Genomic DNA, 22,442 nt, shown 5'->3' with positions numbered 1-22,442 from the left:
TATAAGCATGATTATAAAAATAATATATTATTATACATAAAAATTAGTAATTTTTCGTTAAGTATATATTTTTTTATAATTTTTTTGTTAACAACCAATAATACATTTAAAAAAACACAAAATATTATATACTTACTAAAAAATCACCAAATTTTAAGAATAATAATATCTTATTTTTTTAATTATTCTTGTAAAAATTTGTATCAAAATTCAATCTCTAATGTATTTTTTGAGAAATACATATTTAATGTTAGTTTTTTTGCAATATTATCTAACATTAAATATGTATTTCTCAAAAATATATTAAAGATTGAATTTTAATATAATTTTTTGCAAGCATGATTAAAAAAATGAGATATTATTATCCTTAAAATTTGGTGATTTTTCGTTGAGTATATATTTTTTTGTAATTTTTTTGTTAACAACTAATAATACTTTTAAAAAATCACAAAAAAATATATACTTAGAAAAAAATTACAAAATTTTAAAAATAATAATATCTCATTTTTTTAATTATACTTTTAAAAAATGACATTAAAATTCAATTTCTAAAGTATTTTTTGAAAATATATATTTACTATTAGGTATTGTTGTTGTGTTTTTAAATTATTTAAAGACATTTTTATCGATAGTAAAATTCGGATGCATTTTGTCAGCGTTTGAATAATTTGGGGGTATTTTTGGTGGTTAAATCATTTTTTTTTATGTATTCTTGTTATAATTAATTACCATCAATATTAAACTAATAAAAAAATAATCTAAATAATATAAATTAATTCTCATAATAAAAAGTTAAAAATAGAGAAAGACAAGAAGAGCATGCAAGTCCTCGTCAACCGATCACAGGTCCCCATCAATTGCAGCTTGATCCTCATAAACCGATCGGTGGCGCTGAAGCCACTTGCAGCTTAATGACGCTGAAGTCACTTGCAGTTTAATAACAAATTGTACGTTCTTAGCTATTTATCTTTCTTTGTTGTTATTTTTTTAGATTCAATTAGTCAGCTCTATATATATACTCATTATTAATAAAATATGTATTATTTTAGATAAAAATTAAGCCAGTAATAAGTACATATTTAAAATGTATTATCTTATAGGGTTAACCATAAAAAACGTCTCCGAATTATTCAAACACTGACAAAAATACACCCAAATTTTATTATCGACAAAATTACTTTTAAATAATTTAAAAACACAACAATACCCAACAGTAAATATATATTTTTAAAAATTATCTTAGAGATTGAATTTTGATGTGATTTTTTACAAGCATAATTAAAAAAATGAGATATTATTAATCTTAAAATTTGGTAATTTTTTTCTAAGTATATATATTTTTATGATTTTTTAAAAGTATTATTAGTTGTTAACAAAAAAATTACAAGAAAAATATATACTCAACGAAAAATCACCAAATTTTAAGGATAATAATATCTCTTTTTCTTAATCATTCTTGCGAAAAATTGTATCAAAATTTAATTTCTAATATATTTTTTGAGAAATACATATTTAATGTTAGATAATCTTGCAAAAAAACTAACGTTTATCTAACATTAAATATGTATTTCTCAAAAAATATATTAGAGATTGAATTTTGATGTAATTTTTTGCAAGCATGATTAAAAAAAATGAGATGTTATTATTCTTAAAATTTGGTGATTTTTTGTTAAGTATATATTATTTTGTGATTTTTTAAAAGTATTATTGGTTGTTAACAAAAAAAATTATAAAAATATATATACTTAACGAAAAATTACCAATTTTTATGTATAATAATATCTTTTTTTTATAATCATACTTACAAAAAATTGCCTCAAAATTCAATCTCTAAGGTATTTTTTAAAAATATATATTTATTATTGGGTATTGTTATTGTGTTTTTAAATTATTTGAAGGCATTTTTGTCAATAGTAAAATTCGAGTGTATTCTTGTCGGCGTTTAAATAATTCAGGGATATTTTTTGTGGTTAACCCTATCTTATACATGTAAATATATATTTCATCTGTTAGCATTATGAGAGGAAAATCATGCATGAAGTCAATTATTGAATTTTGCAGGTTCTTATTAACAATAAAGATTATTAATTATCCAAATTAGTATTTGTTAATATATATCTTTACTAAATATTCAAAATTTGTTTGGAATGAATGATTAAATGTGGTAACATAACTCTATAATTTGAGTAAATCTTTGAACTTTTATTTTCATTGGTTTTCTCCTGTTTAACTGCTATTCTCTCTCAAATTAAATAATATACTATTAAAATTCATTTTCATTTTATAAAACCATTTTTATCAGTCACAGTTACTTTTGTTGGAAAATAGGAGATTGACTTTTACTCTACAAATTTGTGGCGGTGGCACGTACTTTTAAAAAAATAATTGTTAAATATTTAGAGGTGAGAGGCTCTGGAAAGTGTATCCAAATTTCGTTGTTATCTCTAAATAAGCTATACGTTGATTTATTTTTAAACACAAGTTAAGTGAGTATCTACAAAAACAAATTTGATATTCAAATCAATACTAATATTTTATGAGAATAAGAGAATAGATTTAGGAGAGAGAATCGATTATGTAAATGATTCATCCCCCAACGTTATCTTACTTTTACATAACTATTATTCTCTTTTAAATTAAATAATATACTATCAAAAGTCATTTTCATTTTATAAAGCCATTTTTACTAGCCACAGTTATTTTTGTTGTAAGGCAGGAGATTGGCTTTTGCACTGCAACTTGTTGTGGTGGCGCGTACTTTTGAAAAAAATTATAAAATATTTGAATAAATTATTGAATATAATATATATTAATATCTTACATGTTGGTTGATTGGTCCGAGGTGAGAGGCTCACTGAAGTCTACTCGAGCTTCCTTGTTACTTCTAGGCTATCTATAAGTGGGCCTTTTTTGGAACACAATGAGGTGAATATCTACAAATGACATTACAACACTCAAATCTATACTAAAATTTTATGAAAATAAGATAAAAGGAGTCAATTGTATAAATTGTTCATCCCCTTACGTTATCCTTCTTCTTTATTATATAGATCTTATGATCTTAGTTATTTTAAAATGTATTTGGTTATTGAACTTTTAGTGGCGGGAACCACTGTGCGTGTTCGCGCTTTGACTACTTGTAACAACTCAGAAATGGGATAACATTGCAGAGCTATACGTGTTTATTTTGTGGTCATTATTCAAGATATTTGCTAACAATTGTCAAACTATACCATCTAAATCATAGTCCCTAAATTTGACCTATTTATTTTAAGATGGCAGGTTGACCTTTTGTAAAAAAAAAAAAAAAAATCGAGGATTGTAGAGGGAGCTCCCAAGCTCTCTCTTCGAAGTAGGAGCATTTTAGTCTTTGACTTCTTTGTGTTGTCCTATCAATAACTGGATGTGACACGTTGCACAGTTACTAATGATAGTTGCTGTATATTTGTATAATTGTTTGTATGGTGTGTAATTAATGGTTATGAATTGAATTAAATTGGAAGGGGGTTACTTCCCTCGTAACTCTTCAAGAGGTTTTTTAGAAAGTGTTTGAGCATGATGAGTGAATAAAGGAGCTAGAAACTAGTGTTTGGGTTAGGTAAGGTTCTAATGCTAGTGTAGAATTTTTAGCTTGTGCTAAGAATGATAGAGTGTAGGAGAGACATGATGATTGGTGTTATTTCTATATTTATAGCTATATACTGGCTGAGTTAATTATACTCTCCCCTTTATTAACTTTGAATGTGGTGCATTAATGTTGTTGAACTGTGGTTTGTGGGGTTTCTTTGTGCATTTGAAAATCCGATGCATTTACTTAAGTATCCATTATCATATGGAATTTTTTTAGTTATTTCAAGCTAGTATTTGCTTTGTACAAATCTTCATTTAAATACTTCAAAAAAATGTTTGTGAAGGTAAAACTATGCGAGGATGACTTTCCTTTTTATCTTGATGATCATCTTGGAGTTAAATCCTAAAATGGTCATGAGATTGGCATCGTGCACTAAAATCCTCTCTGAGATTTTAATTGCACTAATTACATCTCTAAGATTGACAAAAGTGCACCATGTTAGTCCCTGACCCATTTTTCATTAACGACATGGCTTGATGACATGGGTTGTTAGTGACACATGTCACTCCATAGTTCGACCACGTGTAATGGTATGTTGATGTGGTGACCAGTGACACGTGGCATGCTAATGTGGATGGTTGTGCCACATGTCACAATGCTATTTGACCACGTGTCCGTTTGTGCCATGTGTTACAACAGTATTCGTCTACGTGTTGTCCATTATGTCATTATTGTAGATAGACCAAATTAGTCCATCACTTTACATTAAGTGACTCATTTTAATGAAGTGACTCATTGTAGATACACCAAATTCAGGGACCACTTTAAAATTCTCCTTGTATTGGTCACCCGAATCTAGTTAGGTGTTAAATGCTGAGGAATTGAATGATGAGGATAAATTGGTGTTAGACTTCTTAGTGTCTGAGATGGAAATGTCAAAGCTATTGTTAGTTTCGAAAATGTTAAAATTGGATTTAGATAGGAAGGCTATTGAAGATTATCTAGGTAATTAGGCTTTTGCAGCGTGTGGGTTTTCGTGTGTTTAGGTTGATTGGATTTTGTTTAATTGAATCGCTAATGCTTGTGCTGCAGGTAAGAAAGCATCCAATACCACTACTGCAGGTTTGAAATCTTATTCTAATAGGAAGAAAAAGAATGAGAAAGAGAGTTTTGCTGTCAATATTGACAAAGAGGTGGGGATGTTGTCCAATCCGAGATTGGTCCCCGAATTAGTATGAAGAGAAGACTGAACGTAGAGCCATCGCAGCGAAATCCTGTGAAAGTAGTGCAAGTTAAAGATGTTGGGGATGAAGACATTGTTAAAGGTCAAGCTCTTGATGGGTATAGTGGTATTGAGGATTATGGGTCCCTTTGATTTCAGCATTTCTCATTTGCTAATTTGGAAGATAAGGTAGGGCAATGTCCTGTAGTTATAAATCTTGTAGATGATGTAGGTCTTGTTGGAGTGAGTTAATATCTCCAGGTATGTTAGCTTATGTTTGTCGTATTGATGTTATATTTTTGTTTCATTAAGTATACTTATATATGGTTGCTAGTTACAGGTTATGGGTGCTCGGTTGCTATCCATAGGGCGTATGTAGGAGGTAGTTTTTATAAAAGAGAAAAAAATAAAATAAAATCATCTGAGGAGTTATCCTAGGTCGTGGAGAAAAAGGAAAAGGTGATTGCTGAAATGACCTTGTTATTGAAGGCCAAGGATGAAGAGCTACATAATGTGAAGAATTGGTTAGGGTCTGCGGATGAAAAGGAAAAGGATTTGGAGAAGGAAAAGGTAAACTAGTTGCTAGTGTGCAAGAATTGGAAGGTGAGGTTTATGAGGTGTTCGTGCAAGTTTTGACCGAGCTATAGTGCAGATTAAGGCTATTACACCCAAGGTGGACGTCAGGAAGTTAGATGTCACCAAGGTTGCCATCAATGGTGAGCTCGTTGATGATGATGTGCTTGCTGAGGATAAGGGCAAAGTGCTGCTATTTTGGAGAAAAAAGATTAATAGTCTCTCTAATACTTTTGTTTGTATTTGAGTTTGAACTATTTAGTTTGGTAATTCTGTTTTGATCCGACTTATGTGGTTGGTTTGGGTTAGTATTAATATTGATAATTGACTGATGGACAAATTTGTAACCAAATTTTGTGTAATGTTATTTCGTTTTGAATATGTTGATATCCAACTTTGGGATGTTGGTTTGGGCATTTGTTATGACGTTATAGAGTAAAACATATTATATTCTAATCAATATGCAATGCATGCTAAATAAAGACTTGATAGCATACATATTTGTGGTATCAAGTCCCGTTAAAACCTCTCCAAGCAAAATCCAATGTGAGAACAAACTTATGAGTAGAAAAAAAAAGTACGTTCATTCACCGCTTAAAATTAGCTATAATATGACTTTAAAGATGGAACGTTCCAGGTATCATGTATATGTCTTCCATATATTGTTTGGAGTGAATAAGCCCCCAATTTTAATACCTTTTCAATTCGATATGGACATCCCAAGTTGCTGCAAGCTTTCCGTGGCCATGTGATGAAATCTAGTTTCCTTTATAAATCTAACGGCGAGCAATTTTCTTGTTTCTTCGAGGGATGCGAACTTTTTATTTGCTCCCATGTTTCTTTTCTTTCATGTATAAGTTGGACCGAGGAATCAATTGCTAGTTTGTGACATTATGTTTGGATCGATTTTTAAATAACTTAAATAAACAAGGTACACAAATTTTCAAAGTAACTGATACACGATAAGTCAATAAGGTACGTAATATAAATAACAAAATACAACTACGATCCTACACATACATAACTTAAATAAACAAAGCAAGCTAACATACAACACTGATCATAAACATAAGTCATACAACAGAATGAGGTCATCTAAATAGATACGAACCGGTGAAGCAACGACGGGGAACCCGTGTCCTCTGGCCTCTCCGAACGAGAGGCTCCTCGTCCTCAATGTCATCCTCGTCATCATCCGGGTCTGCCTGTGGAGGTGGCCTAGGCTGGACTGGCAAAGGACGTGAGGAAGACCCTGAAGGAACTGACTCTCTGCAGACGGGTGCCCTAGACGGTCCGGCAACTGAATGTGACCCAGCAGTATAGGCGGAAGGAAGGGTACCACCCAATGCAAAATAGTCATGAGCAGGCACGGAAGGAGGCTCGTTCAGATCGACATCTAAGGGTGCATGTGTCCCTGTCATCTGACCCCGCCGACGTGCCGCATCATCCTCCTGCATAATGGCACTGGTCTCATCTAGGAAGTGTGAACCGTCGAACTCCGTATCAAGACCATCACTGGCCAGCAAGTCTGAAAATAGCGTCCCCGGACTAACCCATGGCTGACTCTCATGAAGTGCGTGGTCGTCAGCAGGACACCAACGAAGTAATCCCCGAGTGGCCCTGATCCAAGTCCACCGTCACCCTGGGCCGAACCATCTCCCACACCGGACCCGTACCACTCTCCATCATGACCACCATGATGAGGACTAACACCCTCTACACCAGCATGGCCTCCAGCGTCTCTCCCACCAGGCCCGTGCTGGTCACCATCGTCGTCATCGTCACCATGATCACCGTGATCGTCCACCGCAACACGTGCCCTGCGTCGGCCTCCACGCCCTCGTCGTCTGCCTCCACATGCAAAACCACTTACAGAACCACTTGCAAAATCACTAACATAAACCACTAACATAAACCACTACAATAGACCACATGGAAAACCACTTACAAAGTCACTTAATTAACCACTAACATAAAACACTATAATAAACTACATGCAAAACCACTTACAAAATCACTTACAAAACTACTAAAACAAACCACTAAAAAACAACTTTAACTACTAACCTCATCGTTGATGACCCTGGCTATATAAGCAACTCCATCCAAACGATATAGTCTTTCTGGATCATCCCGCATCGCCTCAGTATCCTGCTCGAGCCTTTGTCGGAGCGAATCTGGGTCGTTTTCTCTGGGATTTTATGGGGTATGAGTTTGGAAAAGTGATTCGAATGAGGGTGGTTCGAACTCCTTTTATATGCGAACCAAGTGTAATTCGAAACAACCCAATTCGAATTACTACTAGAGCTAACAAACGAGTAATTTGAATCAACCTGATTCGAATTACTTAGGGTTTTGTCCTTGGGTGTAATTTGAATCACCCTGATTCGAATTAAGCTTTGTGTAATTCGAATCAGGTTAATTCGAATTAGTGAGTGTGTGTATAGTTCGAATCTATGTGATTCAAATTACATGTAAACTGAGTTCGAAGCAAGCTAATTCGAACTATATAGTAATGTGCATTGGTGGATTTATGAACCAGTTTTTCAATTGGTTGATTTGCGTAATTTTCTTTTACCCTTGGCTTAATATAGTAATTTGCCCTTAAATACATATTGTTTCTATTGAATATAATATTATTTTATTCTTTTCTAAAATCTCTTAGATGGTCAATAATAATATAAGGCCAACAGATTTTATCATTTTGAATCATTATCTCTCAAAACAAATAAAATGCTATTATTTTTAATTAATGTTTATCTAAAAAAATTTAAAAAAATTAGAATTCTCAGAAGTCTAATTGGATACTAGTCAGAACAAGTCTGAGAATAAGAGTGTCACACTTGTTTAATATACCATCAACTATTTTTATTTTATAAAGCTATTTTTACTAAACAGTAAACATAGTTGTTTTTGTTAAAAAAGTAGGAGATTGACTTTTACTCTACAAGTTTGTGGTGGTGGTATGCACTTTAAAAAAATAATTATAAAATATTTAGAAGTGATTGGATACTAGCTAGAGCAAGTCCGAAAGTAAGAGTGAGACTTGTTTGAATTTTATTTTTACATGACTATTATTCTCCCCCAAATTAAATAATATACCATCAAAAGTCATTTTTATTAATCACAGTTGCTTTTGTTAAAAAGTAAGAGATTAATTTTTTCTCTACAAACTTGTGGTGGTGACACACACTTTAAAAAAATTATAAAATATTTAGAAGTGAGAAGCTCAAAAAAGTCTACCCGAATTTAGTTGTTATCTCTAGATTAGTTATACATCGATTTTTTTTAACACAAACTAAGTGAATACCTATAAAAAATATTCTGATACTCAAATTAACACTAAGATCTTATGAAAATAAGAGAATAAATTTAAGAGAGAGTGTCAATTATGTGAATTGTTCATCCCTTAACGTTATCTTATTTTTACATAACTATTATTCTCTTTTAAATATACCATCAAAAGTCATTTTCATTTTATAAAGCTATTTTTATTAGCCACAGTTGCTTTTGTTGTAAGGTAAGAGAATACTTTTGAAAAAAATAATTATAAAATATTTGAATAAATTATTGAATATAATATATATTAATATCTTACATGTTCCGTCCGTTGTTTGATTGGTCCGAGGTGAGATGCTCTCAGAAGTCTACTCGAACTTCGTTGTTTTCTCTAGGTTAAGCTTTTTTGAAATATAACGAGATGAATATTTACAAAAGACACTCTAATATTCAAATCAGTACTAGAATTTTATGAAAATAAAAGAGAGAGTCAATTGTGTAAATTGTTCATTCCCTATGTTATCTTTATTCTTTATTATATAGATCTTACGATCTTATTTATTTTAAAATATATTCGGTTATTGAATTTTTAGTGGTGGAAACCACTGTATCTGCTCGCAGCTTTGACTACTTCGTAACAACTCAAAAATGAGTAATAACATTGCGGAGCTATAATGCTGTGTGTTTGTTATGTGGTTCGAGATATTTGTTAACAGTTGCTAAACTATATTATATAGATCGTAGTCCCTAAATTTTAACCTATTTATTTTGAGATGGCAGGCTAATCTTTTGAGATAGCAGGTTAATTTTTTGAATAATTTATTTATTTATTTATAAATAAATTTATCAATAGTTTAATTTTTTTAGATAAAAATTACATCTTAATCTATTTTATATTATTGTCCGCCAACTCCAAAAATTGCTGCAGAAAAAGAAATTAAAAAAACTTGATTACGATTTTATGTTAAAAAAATATATTTTTATGAGTAAGGCAAATGATCAAATATTAAATTCCAACATAATTACGTACATCAGTGCATGATGAATTCAAATATTTAATTTTTAAAAAATAAATATTATTAAAATTAAACATTCTTTCTTTTTTTTTATGTAATTTCTGTATTTCACACAAAGCCAATGAACGTCAAAGAGAAGTGAAAGAAGACTTGCTTTTGTTACATGATGATGATATTTTCTTGGTTTTGTTACTTGATTTGTGTCTTATTGGAACAGTTTTTCGCAGCGAAATTAATTAATTGACTTGATAACAGAACGCAGTATATGACACAAGGCACAATTAGGGTTGGCAATGGGTAGGGTAGGGTAGGGTTTGGATCCTACCCTAACCCTACCCGCAGGTAGAAAATCTCAATAAAATCCTACCCTACCTTATCTGCGGGTTGAAAATCTCTCAACTCGAACCCTACCCGCACTTTAAATTTCTAAACCCTACCCTATTCTACCTTACCCGCAGAAATATTAATTTTTTAAAAAATAAATATAAAACTCAATCATTCCAAATTTCATACATATTAATAAAATAAAAAAATAAACAACTAAATTTAAATTAAAATAAAAGACAATAAAATCTTTAAAAAATTCAACATAAAATTACAAACATACATATTGTTATATTAATAAAATAAAAAACTAAGTTTAAATTAAATTTAAAAACAATAAAATTCTAAACAAATCTAACATAAAATTACAAATAGCATAATTATCAAGTTCTTAATAAAATTAAAATAACATAAACAAAGATAAATGTCTTTAAACATTTCTTTTAATTCCAAGTTCTTGCAACATTATTCTTCCGTCAGCTCAAAAAATGCATCATCATCTTCATTAGCAGTTTGATAATCAGGTTTTTCACCTAAAAATCAAATACAACAATTTTATTATATATAATTTTAACACAATTATAATTTCTAAACAAATTAAAAAATTTGAAAACATAAATAACCTCTTTTATAATATTCTGCCCACAACCAATTTTAATTGCACATAAGAGCTTCTACCGTATCTTCACGAAGACTACCACGATGAGTAGCAATTATACGGCCACTTGTGCTAAAAGAAGACTCAGAAGCAACAGTAGACACAGGAATGGCAAATATGTCTCTTGCAATTTTTTGAAGAGTTGGAAATCTAACTCCATTTACCTTCCACCAATCTAATATATCAAAATCAGGAGTTAAAAGATGAACATCTTTCTCTACATAGTGATCAAATTCTGTCTTCACAAATGAACCTTTTTTCTTCTTCTTTTGTCTAATATACAATTGATAAAAAAAAATAACATCCTTTTATAAAAATTGAAAATTTCTTTTATGACCTGACTTCATATTGAAAAATCGTATGTGATTAAACTGAGGATAATATTTAAGAATACAATTTTCCAATATATATTGCATTCACATCAACTATAAATCTGAAGCAACAAATTTGATCAATTCAAGCATTTATATTCCAAGAAAACAAAACTGAGCTGGTTGGGCACAGCAAGCATTGAATAAAACTAAATAATACAGATAATTATGGTGCAATGCAAATGCATATATATACACATGCATATTGCATAAACTGTAATAGTAGGACCGAATAATTACATGAACTTGGTTTTTCTTTTCTATTTTCCTCTCTTATTTTTGGTATAGCTATTTTCCTACAGCTACCTATCACATCATCTAACTAAACTCTAGCATGAAAGACTTATGATTCACTACCAGTATAGATATATATCTAATTGCATGGACCGGAAAATAGACAATATATGCATACAAAAATCACCACGAGTATAATTATTAAGATTGATACATATATATTTAAACGAATTGAAAGAAGATAGCAGAGATATAGAGAAGGAGCAAAAGTCACAGATTCAAACGCAAAGTAAAGTCCCAATTTTTACAGATTCAAACGCAAAGTACATACCAAGAAGAGCACAGAGCAACAGCGTAGAGAGGAGAGAAGGTCACGAATCAGCGGCGTTGCGAGGAGGACACAAAGGAGGAAGAAGAGTGACGACAAATCGGCAATGGAGGAGCGAGAAAGGAGAGTTGGAGCTTGCAGTGAAGCACTGAGGCTTATGGCTTGGGAAGAAAGGGCGCTACGCCGCTACCAGCCTCCCACTTAGTCTTAGGGTTTCTGATTTGAATGATTTCTAAATCATGAATTATATATGATTTTTATTATTGTTTAATTTTTATTTTATGGTAACTTCATAAATATACAAATACGATATACTATCAAAGTAATTAGCTAGCTTAGTGGTTACTTACTTGCTACACATGAAGGAGATTGAGGTTTCAACTCTCACCTCCTTCACTATGTATATAATTTTTGCTCCCCTTGGCTTAATATAGTGATTTGCCCCACATTTTTAATGCTAATATCTAATTATAATTTTATATAAATAAAGAGAAAAAATATTATTTTTATTTGTGCAACAGACTTAACAGTTAACACCTAATTAAATGTAAAAGTATACACGTTAAATTGTTTTAAATTTTAGATAACAAATATTAAAATTAATTATTAATAAAAAATTAGACTTTTTTATATAAAAATAATAACTAAAAATATTATTATTTGATTTTTTTTTATTTATAGAGATACCTTGATCTTTTTAGCCAGAGATTTTTGTCAACCTACGACTTTTTTTTTAAAGTAGTTTGATTTTATAAATCTTTTGTGCTATGCATAATCTATATTATCAGAACAAAGTAAATCGTAATTTTAAAAAATTTATATTCCCGTAATATTATTACGGATAAAAAATACTAATTATGTTCTATTTTCTATGTCTCTAGATAAAAGAATACTTAATAGTTGATTATGGTAAAACTTCTTGAGCTATAAATTTTATCATATTTTCACAACCACCCTATATTACAAAATGAAAGAAGTGTGTAATAAATGATAATAATTGTTACGAGTGTTATACAACCAGTTAGATTAGTTAATGTGGAGTTGTTATACGAGTTTAAATTGGAAAAAGTAATTGGATATCAAATAGGACAACTAAGGTTGATAATAGTATACAAGTATCGAATAACTTCCCGACTGAAAAAAAAAAAACCAAACACTATGACAGACTTGTTTAGAAGAAATAAAAACTTATGACGAATCTGTGTTACATGTACTCATTTTTCCGACCAAACCAACTCATATATTGCTTGCACCGAGAAAATGTTTAATGTTGAGTTTGAAGGAAGAAGTTGTAAATTATAAGTGGAAAATTGTCTCAAGTTTGAAAGGCATATAAAAATTGAACTTTATATGATGGGCGATCCCAATTGTAAAATAAAATTCTATTCTCAATATTGCACAGCATGATGCCGCTTTAAGACAAGCGAATCTTCTTATAGATATCTGAGTACAGCTCAAAGTTGAATGAGGACTGAGATGGACACAAAATACCAAATTCACATCAACACATCCGCCCTGAATTCCGATGGTTACGATCACAATCTTCCACAACTGCATCATGTACATTATCCTCTCCATCACTCCATCTGCATCATCAAGCCATGTCAAAATTGTAAAAACAAATTTCCAAACTGGCACTGATATAATAACAATTACAAATAGACAGCCAAGAAGATCCAGGTTCCCTTCTCTCTGCATTAGAAAGAAGAAATAGAAAGAAAACCTTTTGGCGTTTAGAATCAGGGGGGCTTGGATCTGAACCATTCCGCCTTCGTGATGTCCCTGCATCAGTTTCCACCTGAAAACACATCCACTTGTCAGCAGTAAGCTCGTTGTTTAGGGGAGAGGATTTTACAAAAACTTTCATAGCTATATTCCAAATGTGCAACAAAGCCAAGAAGTTCTCATTATGGTTGAGGAAAGTTGACTTAAGTAAATTTAAATTGCAATAGAATCAAGTAACCTGTGATGAAGAATCCTGAGCTGCTTGTTCCTCTGAAGGATTTCTTCCAGAGCCTGTTTGTTGAGACACGAGGGGAATGATTTCGCGGAGTATGTTTGACAAAAACCTTCCTTCATCACTAACCCTAGGTTCAGCTTCAGGGGCCTGAGCTGCCCTTGCTGTTGCAGCTTGCTCTGGGGTAGAACCTGAATTTGTTCCCTGTAAATTCAAGTCTTCAACATGAATTTCTCCCCCAGGAAACAGGGTCCTTATAAACTGAAGAACACTGTTTGGTATCTGTCGCTCAGACTCCTGATTATTCTGGGCCCCACCAGCTGCTAGGATATTGATATTCACCACACGGGAATTCGAGCTTGTGGTAGGAGTTGATGAGGATCCTACAATGAAGTGCAATAAATTGCACAATCAAATTAAGCCTGAATATATCAAAAGCTAAATTTAATACAAGTCACTATATTACTAAAAGCTAAATGAGGAACATATTTTGTGCCAAAGTGATGAACCAAAGAATATAAAAGCATGCATTTATAATGTAATCGATTTTTTTAAGATATATGGTTAGGATTGTAAAACAAACAAATACAAAAGTTAGAGTGTAGTCCTTTTTCCCATTCCTAAAACCGTATTTTATACATATGACAATGAATAAGCTGAAATTCTTTGATGCATGACTTCAACAATATAATATTGATTCACACCATCATTGCACAAAATCAATTTGTGTAGAGTACTCTCAAATTTGGAATAATTCAAGCAGGAAACAGAAGTAGGAAGCATATAAAATTAAGTAGAACGATATATTCAAGTATCTAATAATAGTAAGCATCAAGTTGCGGAGACGTGCTATTCATATCAATGAGCCAAAAGACTTGATTGCAATGTCAAACTGTATACACGTCCTGGAAGGGAAGCAATCATCAGTTGCAGAAGTACAATGTTCGTGTGTTAAATTACCATTCCTTGCAGAATCTTCGTTTTGCCTTTGCAATGTGTTTTCATGACTGGACTGTTGCACAGCATGATGCTGACTAGCTGGTTGAGATCCTTGTTCACTATTCCCATGCCCTGAAGATACCTGTTGAAATCTCCCGAGAACCGGATAGTAAACCCCTATAGAATTACCAGATGGTTCTGAAGGTGGACGACCTAAGGAACCTGGTACTGTTGCAACCATGGTTCTAATTGGCACAATCCTTACTCCTTGCTCCCCAGCACCAGCCACATCTGAACGCCTTGAGGCTGCCTGATTAGCAGGACCTTCACCTTGATTTCTTTGTACTGAAGCAGACTGTGTATCAGCACGTTCTTCTTGACTGGCATTTGGTGTGGCTGTTGAGACCCCTAACATAAGAAACAAAGTTAGCTAGAGGCCCAGAGCAGTATACAAAGCAACAGGACTTAAAAAGGACAGCCCATTGCACAAGCATCCCGCATTACGCAACAGGACTTAGAAAGGGCAGCCCATTGCACAAGCATCCCGCATTACGCAGGGTCTGGGAAGGGCCGCACCACAGGTAGAATAAACTAATGTTGTGCACCTCGTCGTATCTGTATATCAATCCGCCTTGGGAAAAAACTTGAACCAAGTCCACTACCTAAACTTGCGTTAGACTGAGCAGTTCCTATGGGGACAGTACCAAAGTTCGCTCCAGGTTGAAAAGGAAGAGGCTGGAAGCATAAATTTCAATAAGTAACAGGAGAGTAGTTTTCTTTACAAAGAAGACAGCAGAGTGAGTACAACCTGAACCATGATATGGTTAGGACCAGACGGAGATACGAAAACTGCAGGCCCACCATTAACTACAGCTTCAGACTAAACAGGAAGATAGGGTCAGCAGCACAAACTGATAGTTAGCCAATAAGATGCCAGTGATGGGAAACCAAACATACCGGACTTTGACCCAAGCGCAATGTCATGGTTGTGCGGCCAAGCTCAAGGAATAATGCACCCAGGTTATAGAACAGAACTCCAGTCCTCAAAGCTCTAGACTGAATGCTTGACCGCATCAAATGATCAGTTACATTTGCCTGATTCTCCAGGTGTCTTGCAAGTTGCTGTGGAAGTATGTAACAAACTTACAGCAATTTGTTCAACACAAAATGTGATAAATAAAGCTTACAAACTGATACTTCAAGAATAAAAGCAGAAAAATGCAAAGAATAAACCCTTCTATAATTGGCTAGGTAATCAATACAGAATAAAACTATAAGGAGATGCTTTAAAACGCACAAGTAGGCATTCCCCAGCTTGTTCAATCATCATTCGTCTGGTAGATAGCATGACTTCTGCCAAGGATGCAGGTGATGTAAGTGCTTCTGCTGTTGAACCCAATCGTGACGAAGCAGACCCCATTTCTTCATTCCTATGAGCCTCAGCTGCTTGGACATTATTGCCCCCTTCTCTGACTGCAAATACAATAAATTTCATTATTCTCAGGGAAACAACCACATGACAGGAGCCAAAACAGGAGACTATGAAATGTAACATGGTGTGCTCACCAATTGCATCAAATTCGTGACTTATATGACTCAGAAATTGGGATAGTGTTGTCAAAGAATCGGGAATAACCTACAGGCACATGAGAAAACATATGAAGCAGAAGTTGGCTTTTAGGGTTTAATTAGGCTAAAGCTTTTAGCACCTAGAGAGAGAAACTCAAATTTCAAATCTACAAAATTATCTATATCTAAGCAAAGCAAAATAAGGAACTTAGCCATACAGGAGGCTGCAAAGATCCCAAAGAAGCTGCTGCTGGATGTACAAAGGTATTACGCGACCTATCTGATGAATACCGCAAACCAGTTTGTTCAGGCTGAGGATGGGATGAATCTGAAAGACCACTGGAACCTGAAGTTCTTCCAAAGCCTTGGGAGTCATGCTCCTTCATCCAAGCCAGCACCCCAAGATGTTATGTCATAGTTCACCAGATAAATAGATAGAGACATATGCTTATATGAGCTTGAAACACTAAGTAAAACTTCTTGGTTTCAATAAAGAGAAGTTCTTTGATGAGAAAGGGAAGAAAAGAATTTTTATTTATCATTATCATTATTAACAAGAAAAAAAAAAAAAAAAAGAGGCCAACTAACATAGATTCAATTACCCTGACATCAATCCCTTCAACACCACTTCCGAAGTTTGGAATTCCAATAGAGCCTAGTACAGCAGAAACAATCTGCAAGGGAGTAAGAAGAATAAAGCAATTGTAAACAAGATAAACTGTCAAATCTGCTGGCTTTCTCATCTTATTTAGAACATACCCTACTGAATTCAGGAGTAACTCCATCTCCCTGAACAGGCACATTGAAAGTTTCAATGACTACACCCGGGGATATTTGACTACTGTGGCCATGACTTGTGCTTGAATTTGGGTCAGCCCCTGCAAACAGGGTTTAGGGTGGATTTGTTACGCCAAAAACAAGAGCACATAACTCAATTACGAAAAAGGGGGAAAAAAAAAGAAAAAAAACCAGCAACTATTCACTTCAAACCTGAATGACCGGGCAAAAATCCTGGTAGATCAGGTTGCCTAGAAACCAGATGCAAGGTATGACCATCTTCAACATCTACTTGTGTTAGGGAAGACCCATGTTGAAGAAGAAATGACACAAAAACAACATAGACATAGTTACAAGCAAATTTGCCCGGAGAATGAAAGCAATAAAACTAGTTTGCCAAAACCACTTATGTCTTTTAAGTCCAATCAACTTTCAAGCATAAACATCAATGGAAGGCTTATCATTTATAAATTTAAATCATAAAGAACCACATTTCATGAAATCAATATTTACCAACTAAAATTAAATGTGTCATACCAGAGAAAACTATACCCACGAGAAATCTTGTAACTTTCACATATTGGGGCACACAACCCAGAATTCATTTTTCTATGGAAAATTTATACTTAAGCTTATGAATCTGTTGTTTCTGGGACTTTCTGCCCAGAAATATCAAACCTCTAATAAGAAGATAGATGGGAAAAATGAATTCTCCAAATATTTATCAAAGCGGAAGAAGCAATGACAAAAAAAATGCTATTATGCTAAACAAAAAGCATCCTACTACAGGTAAAATGTTGCAAATCAACAAAGTAGAGAAGACACAGCCATTTTCAAATTATGTTGTACTATTGTGTAAGTATTCCAAATCTTTTTCTTCACAGGAAACTGCGATTCTTTGTTAATGTATTATCATAAATAAAAAGCTGTCTTGCTCCGTTTTCAAAATCCTTTGGCACAAAGTAGAAAGATAAAGAGAAAGGATACGGTAAGCAGACAGGAGTTGATCGTCCTTCAGAACCTTTCCTTGGCAAATTAAGCGCTGCCGATGTGATAACACTCCAGTGACAGAAGCAATCCGTTCTTTCAGAGCAGGGACTGGCATCTATAGGACCGAGAACAATTTTAGAAGGAGCAGCAATTCGTTTAATATTAAAGCAAGTAGCTAAGTAATTACAATATGTCAGCTTAAGCATCAAGAAACTTAAGCAATTATTTAAAAAAAAAAAACAAATGAAACCTTTTTTGACAAGCTCTAACAATATTTACTTGTAGAGAGAGCAAGAAACTGGTTTATATATGCAGAAATAAAACCAATGATTTTAAGAAATTGAAAAGAAATGTGAAGAAGAATTAGAGATAGTCAAGGAATTACCTGTTTATCCACTCTGAGGGTGTAAGTCTGTGAATCCAAGGTCTTGATCTTTATCTCAATAGTGGTTTCTGAACTTCCTGTGCTGTTATTGCCTGGCATCTTGTCAGTACCAGTACTTCCCATTCTCCACAAGACCGCGCAACACCTATAAAAAAGGAAAAATATCATAGGTTTTATTATCAGCACTGGTAAGTTGAATCCCCCTTCCAATGACAAAGGTGTACATATGACCATATTGGAACATATATATACACCCTATGTACAACTTCAGCTTGCTTGCCAAATGTCCATCTTCATAGGACTACAAAAGCCTTCTCACATGTAAAAGTGAGCAAATGGAAAATGGGTTATACATATAAATAAAACATTGACCTGATTCCAAAATCATCAATACCATGCATAAGGTAGATAACAAATAGAAGTTGTTCAAAACATGTGCTTAACTCCATACTGCCAGGGTTGAACTCAGATGACGAAATTATGATATAAGGGAAGAGCCCCTGCCATGAATGGGAGTTGCTTCCCAAAATCATCCAACAAGGGACTTCCTCTATAAGGTTGGAAAGAGCCACCCATCCATGCTAGGGATATATACAAAACAGGTTCCTATTCCATTTAGAAGAAAACCCACTCCTAAAGCCATGCCAATAAGAGGGGAGAGTCTCCACTGAACTCTATCTCATACTCAACTCATATGGGATTTCTGCTCCAGTTCATGCATCAACTTATCAAAATAATATGCAATACTGTCAAATTCACAGCAAATCCCAATAAACTTATCTTTAAACCACACTTGAACCTCAAACTAAATAAGAACATGCCCAAACTCCAGATCATTGGGCAACCAAATACATATTGGATTCTATCACACATACGTCAAATCAGGAAAGTAACCAGTATCTAACAACTTATAACAAACAAATTTGCATTGCTTCAATAAAACCAAGTTCTGGACAAGATGCATCAACCCCTTTTTTCAAACAGGAGAAGATTCAAACCTTGGTTTATGTGGACGTAGAACAGATATGAGAAGAAAGAAGCATAATGGCTACGAGAAATAAGAAGCAAAACCCTAAAACCCTTATGATGTAAACCAACAGCTAAATCTCTAGGGAGAACTAAAAAAATCTTGAGAGGCAGCAGAAAGGTAGAGGGGTGGAATTGGGCTTGTCTATCACCACCCAATATCATAGCTTCAATAGCGCTATAGTGCCCACGATCCACTGTAACACTGAATTGTGATGTGAAGGATGATGGTACTGTCACATACTCCGGTCACTCAGCAACAAGCCATTATCAACAACTACAAACTATGGAGCAGCTTATTTGGACATAGACATATCTCATGATCAAATGACAGCACTGCACATGATTGATGAGTTAGAGCTCAATTTGCTGCCATTAAAGGGCGTTACCAGATGTGCCAAGGCATTGAAGTTGATGAAGGAAGCACTGGCCGGGTATAAGTACGCAGCTTCCTTATTCTTTAGTTGAAGAATAATAGGGAAACTAAGCCAAGAGCTAAAGCACCTTACAGCTTCCATCAACACTCGAAAATTAACCAAATCCGCCCCATGATCAACAGTAAGCAATACAAGTTCATCAATAGTGAAACGAATTCACGCACCCCATTACTCATTCTAAGAAATCCACAATTGGCAAGGCGATGAAGCATGGACTCACACAAAGACAGAGAAATTCCGCAATAAAAGAGAAGCAATTAATTTAAAAAAGTACAGTGATTGTGTATAAAAGGACGTTTCAGTGGGGGAAGTTGGTGCAAAAGCAAAAAACCTAACTACAAATTAACAGCAAACAGAAGAAGAAGCAGTAGCAAGCGAAGGTTGGGATCCTGATTGATGGAATCAGAAATGAAAAACAGAGAAGCAAGAAGAATCACAGTAGAGTAATATTTGGCATACGAAGATAAAAAGGAAGCGCGAAATCGGAATAGCGAGAAATAAAAGAAGGGAAATTGAAGGAGGAAAGTGCATACCTTTGGGGTTTGAGTGAGAGGAGAGAGTGAAGTGGAAGTGGTGTTGAGAGAATTAGGGTATCTTGATTGAAGTTGAAGGAGAACAAGAGTTGGAACTTGGAAGGTGATGAAGCTTTGGCGCTTTCACCGCTTAGTCAGGCTCAGGTGTTCACACACCCCAAACACAAAAGCCAGAGTGCACGCGATTCTATCATGCATCTCCTGCACTGGATTACTCCCCTACTTTAGCAATTTTCAAATAAATTAAAGGATGTCTAAAAATAGCATGTTCTTGTATATTGTATAATGTATATGATAAAGGATATCTTAAAAAATTGTATGTCGTATTCGGTATTTCTCTCCATTCTCATTATTATATATATGTAATAGATAACAAATAATAAATGAAAAAATATCTAAAAGTGATACCTTTAAATTAAACAACAAAATATGTGTTTAAATTAGACGAATAAATTAAATAATTATTTAATTATTATTATCTATCAACTTTATATAAAAATAATTATATTTGAGTTTTTATCTAAGTTAAAACTTTTAAAATTTAATAGACAATGGTATGTTTCAAAACATGGCGACACAAGATTGTTGTGCATAGAGGTTTTGAATGAGAGCATGTTTGTGATGGCTCATGATTAACTATATCTGCTTATGTTAAACTAGTTATTTTAAGGTGCAGAATTTATAAGAATAAAAAATACAATAACTATATACCAACAGCTCCTCTTAAATTACGTGTGTACAAATTGTACATGTTTAGCTTACCACATAACTATTCAAAAGGTTTTAGGGTGAAGGATTTGGTTAGCAAATTTGTAATTTATTTTTTTATGGAATAGGTAGCAACTTTAAGGTTCTATCCTGCATTTTTTTTTTTGACTTTATAACAGTCAATCTCTATGTGTTTTGTTCTTTCATAAAATTAAATACAGGATTGATAGCTATATGCCGAGTTGATTGACTGTCCCAAAACAAGGTCATAGACTGTTGTAGTTTGATATCAATGCTGTCCAGAACATAAGTTATCCAAATTCCTTCACATGTTGCTAACGCCATTGCTCTATATTCAGCTTCAAAGGATGAGCGTGTAACTGTGTGTTGTTTTTTGCTTTTTCATGAAATCAAGGAGTTTCCGAAGAAGAAACAATAACCTGAAATTGAGCGGCGTGTATCCGGACAAGTGTCCCAATTGGGAGTCCAAAAAACTTCTAAGGGTGAAGGCACATTGAGTTCCAAACAGCAACCCTTTTGTTGGTGCTTGCTTTAAGTACTTAAGTATGTGAAGTGCTGCCTTGAAATTAAGAAAAAAATGACATAAGCAGTAGCGCCTGTGTCCATGATCCAATCATTGGAATTAAAGGGAATATGATAAATGGACAAAATGTGGTGTATACTTGCTGAGGGTGCAATTACAGTATTGATTGCTTGAGTTTGAAGGGAAGTGTGAGGAAGATCATTGCCTTGCTGATGGAAGAGAGCAAGGAGAACTTTTTTTTGGTCTTCAGTGAATAAAGCATCAAAACTTTGAGTTTCTTGATTGTTGTTTTGGTGTAAGACAGGATTCTGGGTGTCCTCACAAGATTTTTCATCAGTTACAAAATTATTGACATTTACAGAAGTAAATCTGCATTGAAGTGAGGGGGAAAATCATGTTTATGATAGCAAGTGTCAATAGTGTGGCCAGTTTTGCTACAATGAGAACAACTTCTCACAGGTCCTCTACCTCCTCCATTTCTTTCTATATTGCCACGACCATTCGTGCCTCTTCCTTCGCGAGTTGATGTGTTGAAGGTCGAGGTGGAATCTTTGTTTGATCCAGTAGAACTATTGTTATTGATAGCATTGATTAAGATCTTTTTTTTTTTATTGTCCGATCCTTGTAGTTGGCGTTCTTGTTGCAAGAGTAAACAGTCAATTGAATTGACATTTGGGAAGAGTGTCATTAACATAATTTGGGATGTTACTATAGTGTATTGATCATTGAGGCCTCTGAGAAGTCGAATTGCATACTCTTGTTCTCTATATTCACGCATAACTTTCAATCCACAGGAGCACGGGTCTTGGCAGTCACAAGTTGGGATGGGTTTGAACTCATCTAACTCCTCTCAAATTCCTTTGAGCTTGGTGTAATAGCCTGTGATGGAAAGATCTCCTTGTTTTAAGGTAAATATCTCTTCTTGGAGATCTGCTATTCGAAATAGATCACCTTAATAAAATTTGTGTTTGAGGTCATTTCATAGGTCTAAAGTTACAATG

At 33.7% G+C, this 22,442-nt stretch overlaps 1 protein-coding gene and 1 long non-coding RNA gene across 5 annotated transcripts; both read right to left on the bottom strand.

Annotated features, from left to right (window-relative positions):
* On the bottom strand, window positions 10,211-11,790 carry LOC110263434. The gene is made up of 3 exons (XR_002349097.1): window positions 11,580-11,790; window positions 10,609-10,818; window positions 10,211-10,518 (listed from the first exon to the last, which is right to left on the bottom strand). It is a non-coding gene; the product is annotated as an uncharacterized LOC110263434 (long non-coding RNA).
* On the bottom strand, window positions 12,794-20,401 carry LOC107640725 (large proline-rich protein BAG6). Of its 4 annotated transcripts, none has more exons than XM_016344235.2 (16): window positions 20,190-20,401; window positions 18,194-18,338; window positions 17,806-17,923; window positions 17,032-17,106; window positions 16,801-16,919; window positions 16,644-16,715; window positions 16,260-16,421; window positions 16,039-16,108; window positions 15,770-15,945; window positions 15,430-15,594; window positions 15,281-15,352; window positions 15,078-15,207; window positions 14,494-14,868; window positions 13,540-13,916; window positions 13,300-13,374; window positions 12,794-13,162 (listed from the first exon to the last, which is right to left on the bottom strand). In XM_016344235.2, exons 2-16 carry the CDS (start codon window positions 18,314-18,316, stop codon window positions 13,154-13,156), a joined length of 2,118 nt encoding a protein of 705 aa, XP_016199721.1. In that variant the 5' UTR covers window positions 18,317-18,338; window positions 20,190-20,401; the 3' UTR covers window positions 12,794-13,153. The 4 variants fall into 4 exon arrangements, with proteins under 4 accessions (XP_016199721.1, XP_016199725.1, XP_016199730.1 ...); XM_016344239.2 differs by having other exon boundaries at window positions 14,494-14,880; window positions 15,135-15,207; XM_016344244.2 differs by having other exon boundaries at window positions 15,135-15,207.

This window comes from Arachis ipaensis, chromosome B01 (assembly GCF_000816755.2).
Source record: "Arachis ipaensis cultivar K30076 chromosome B01, Araip1.1, whole genome shotgun sequence".
NCBI lineage: Eukaryota > Viridiplantae > Streptophyta > Magnoliopsida > Fabales > Fabaceae > Arachis > Arachis ipaensis.
This window is presented reverse-complemented; position numbering and strand designations above follow the sequence as displayed.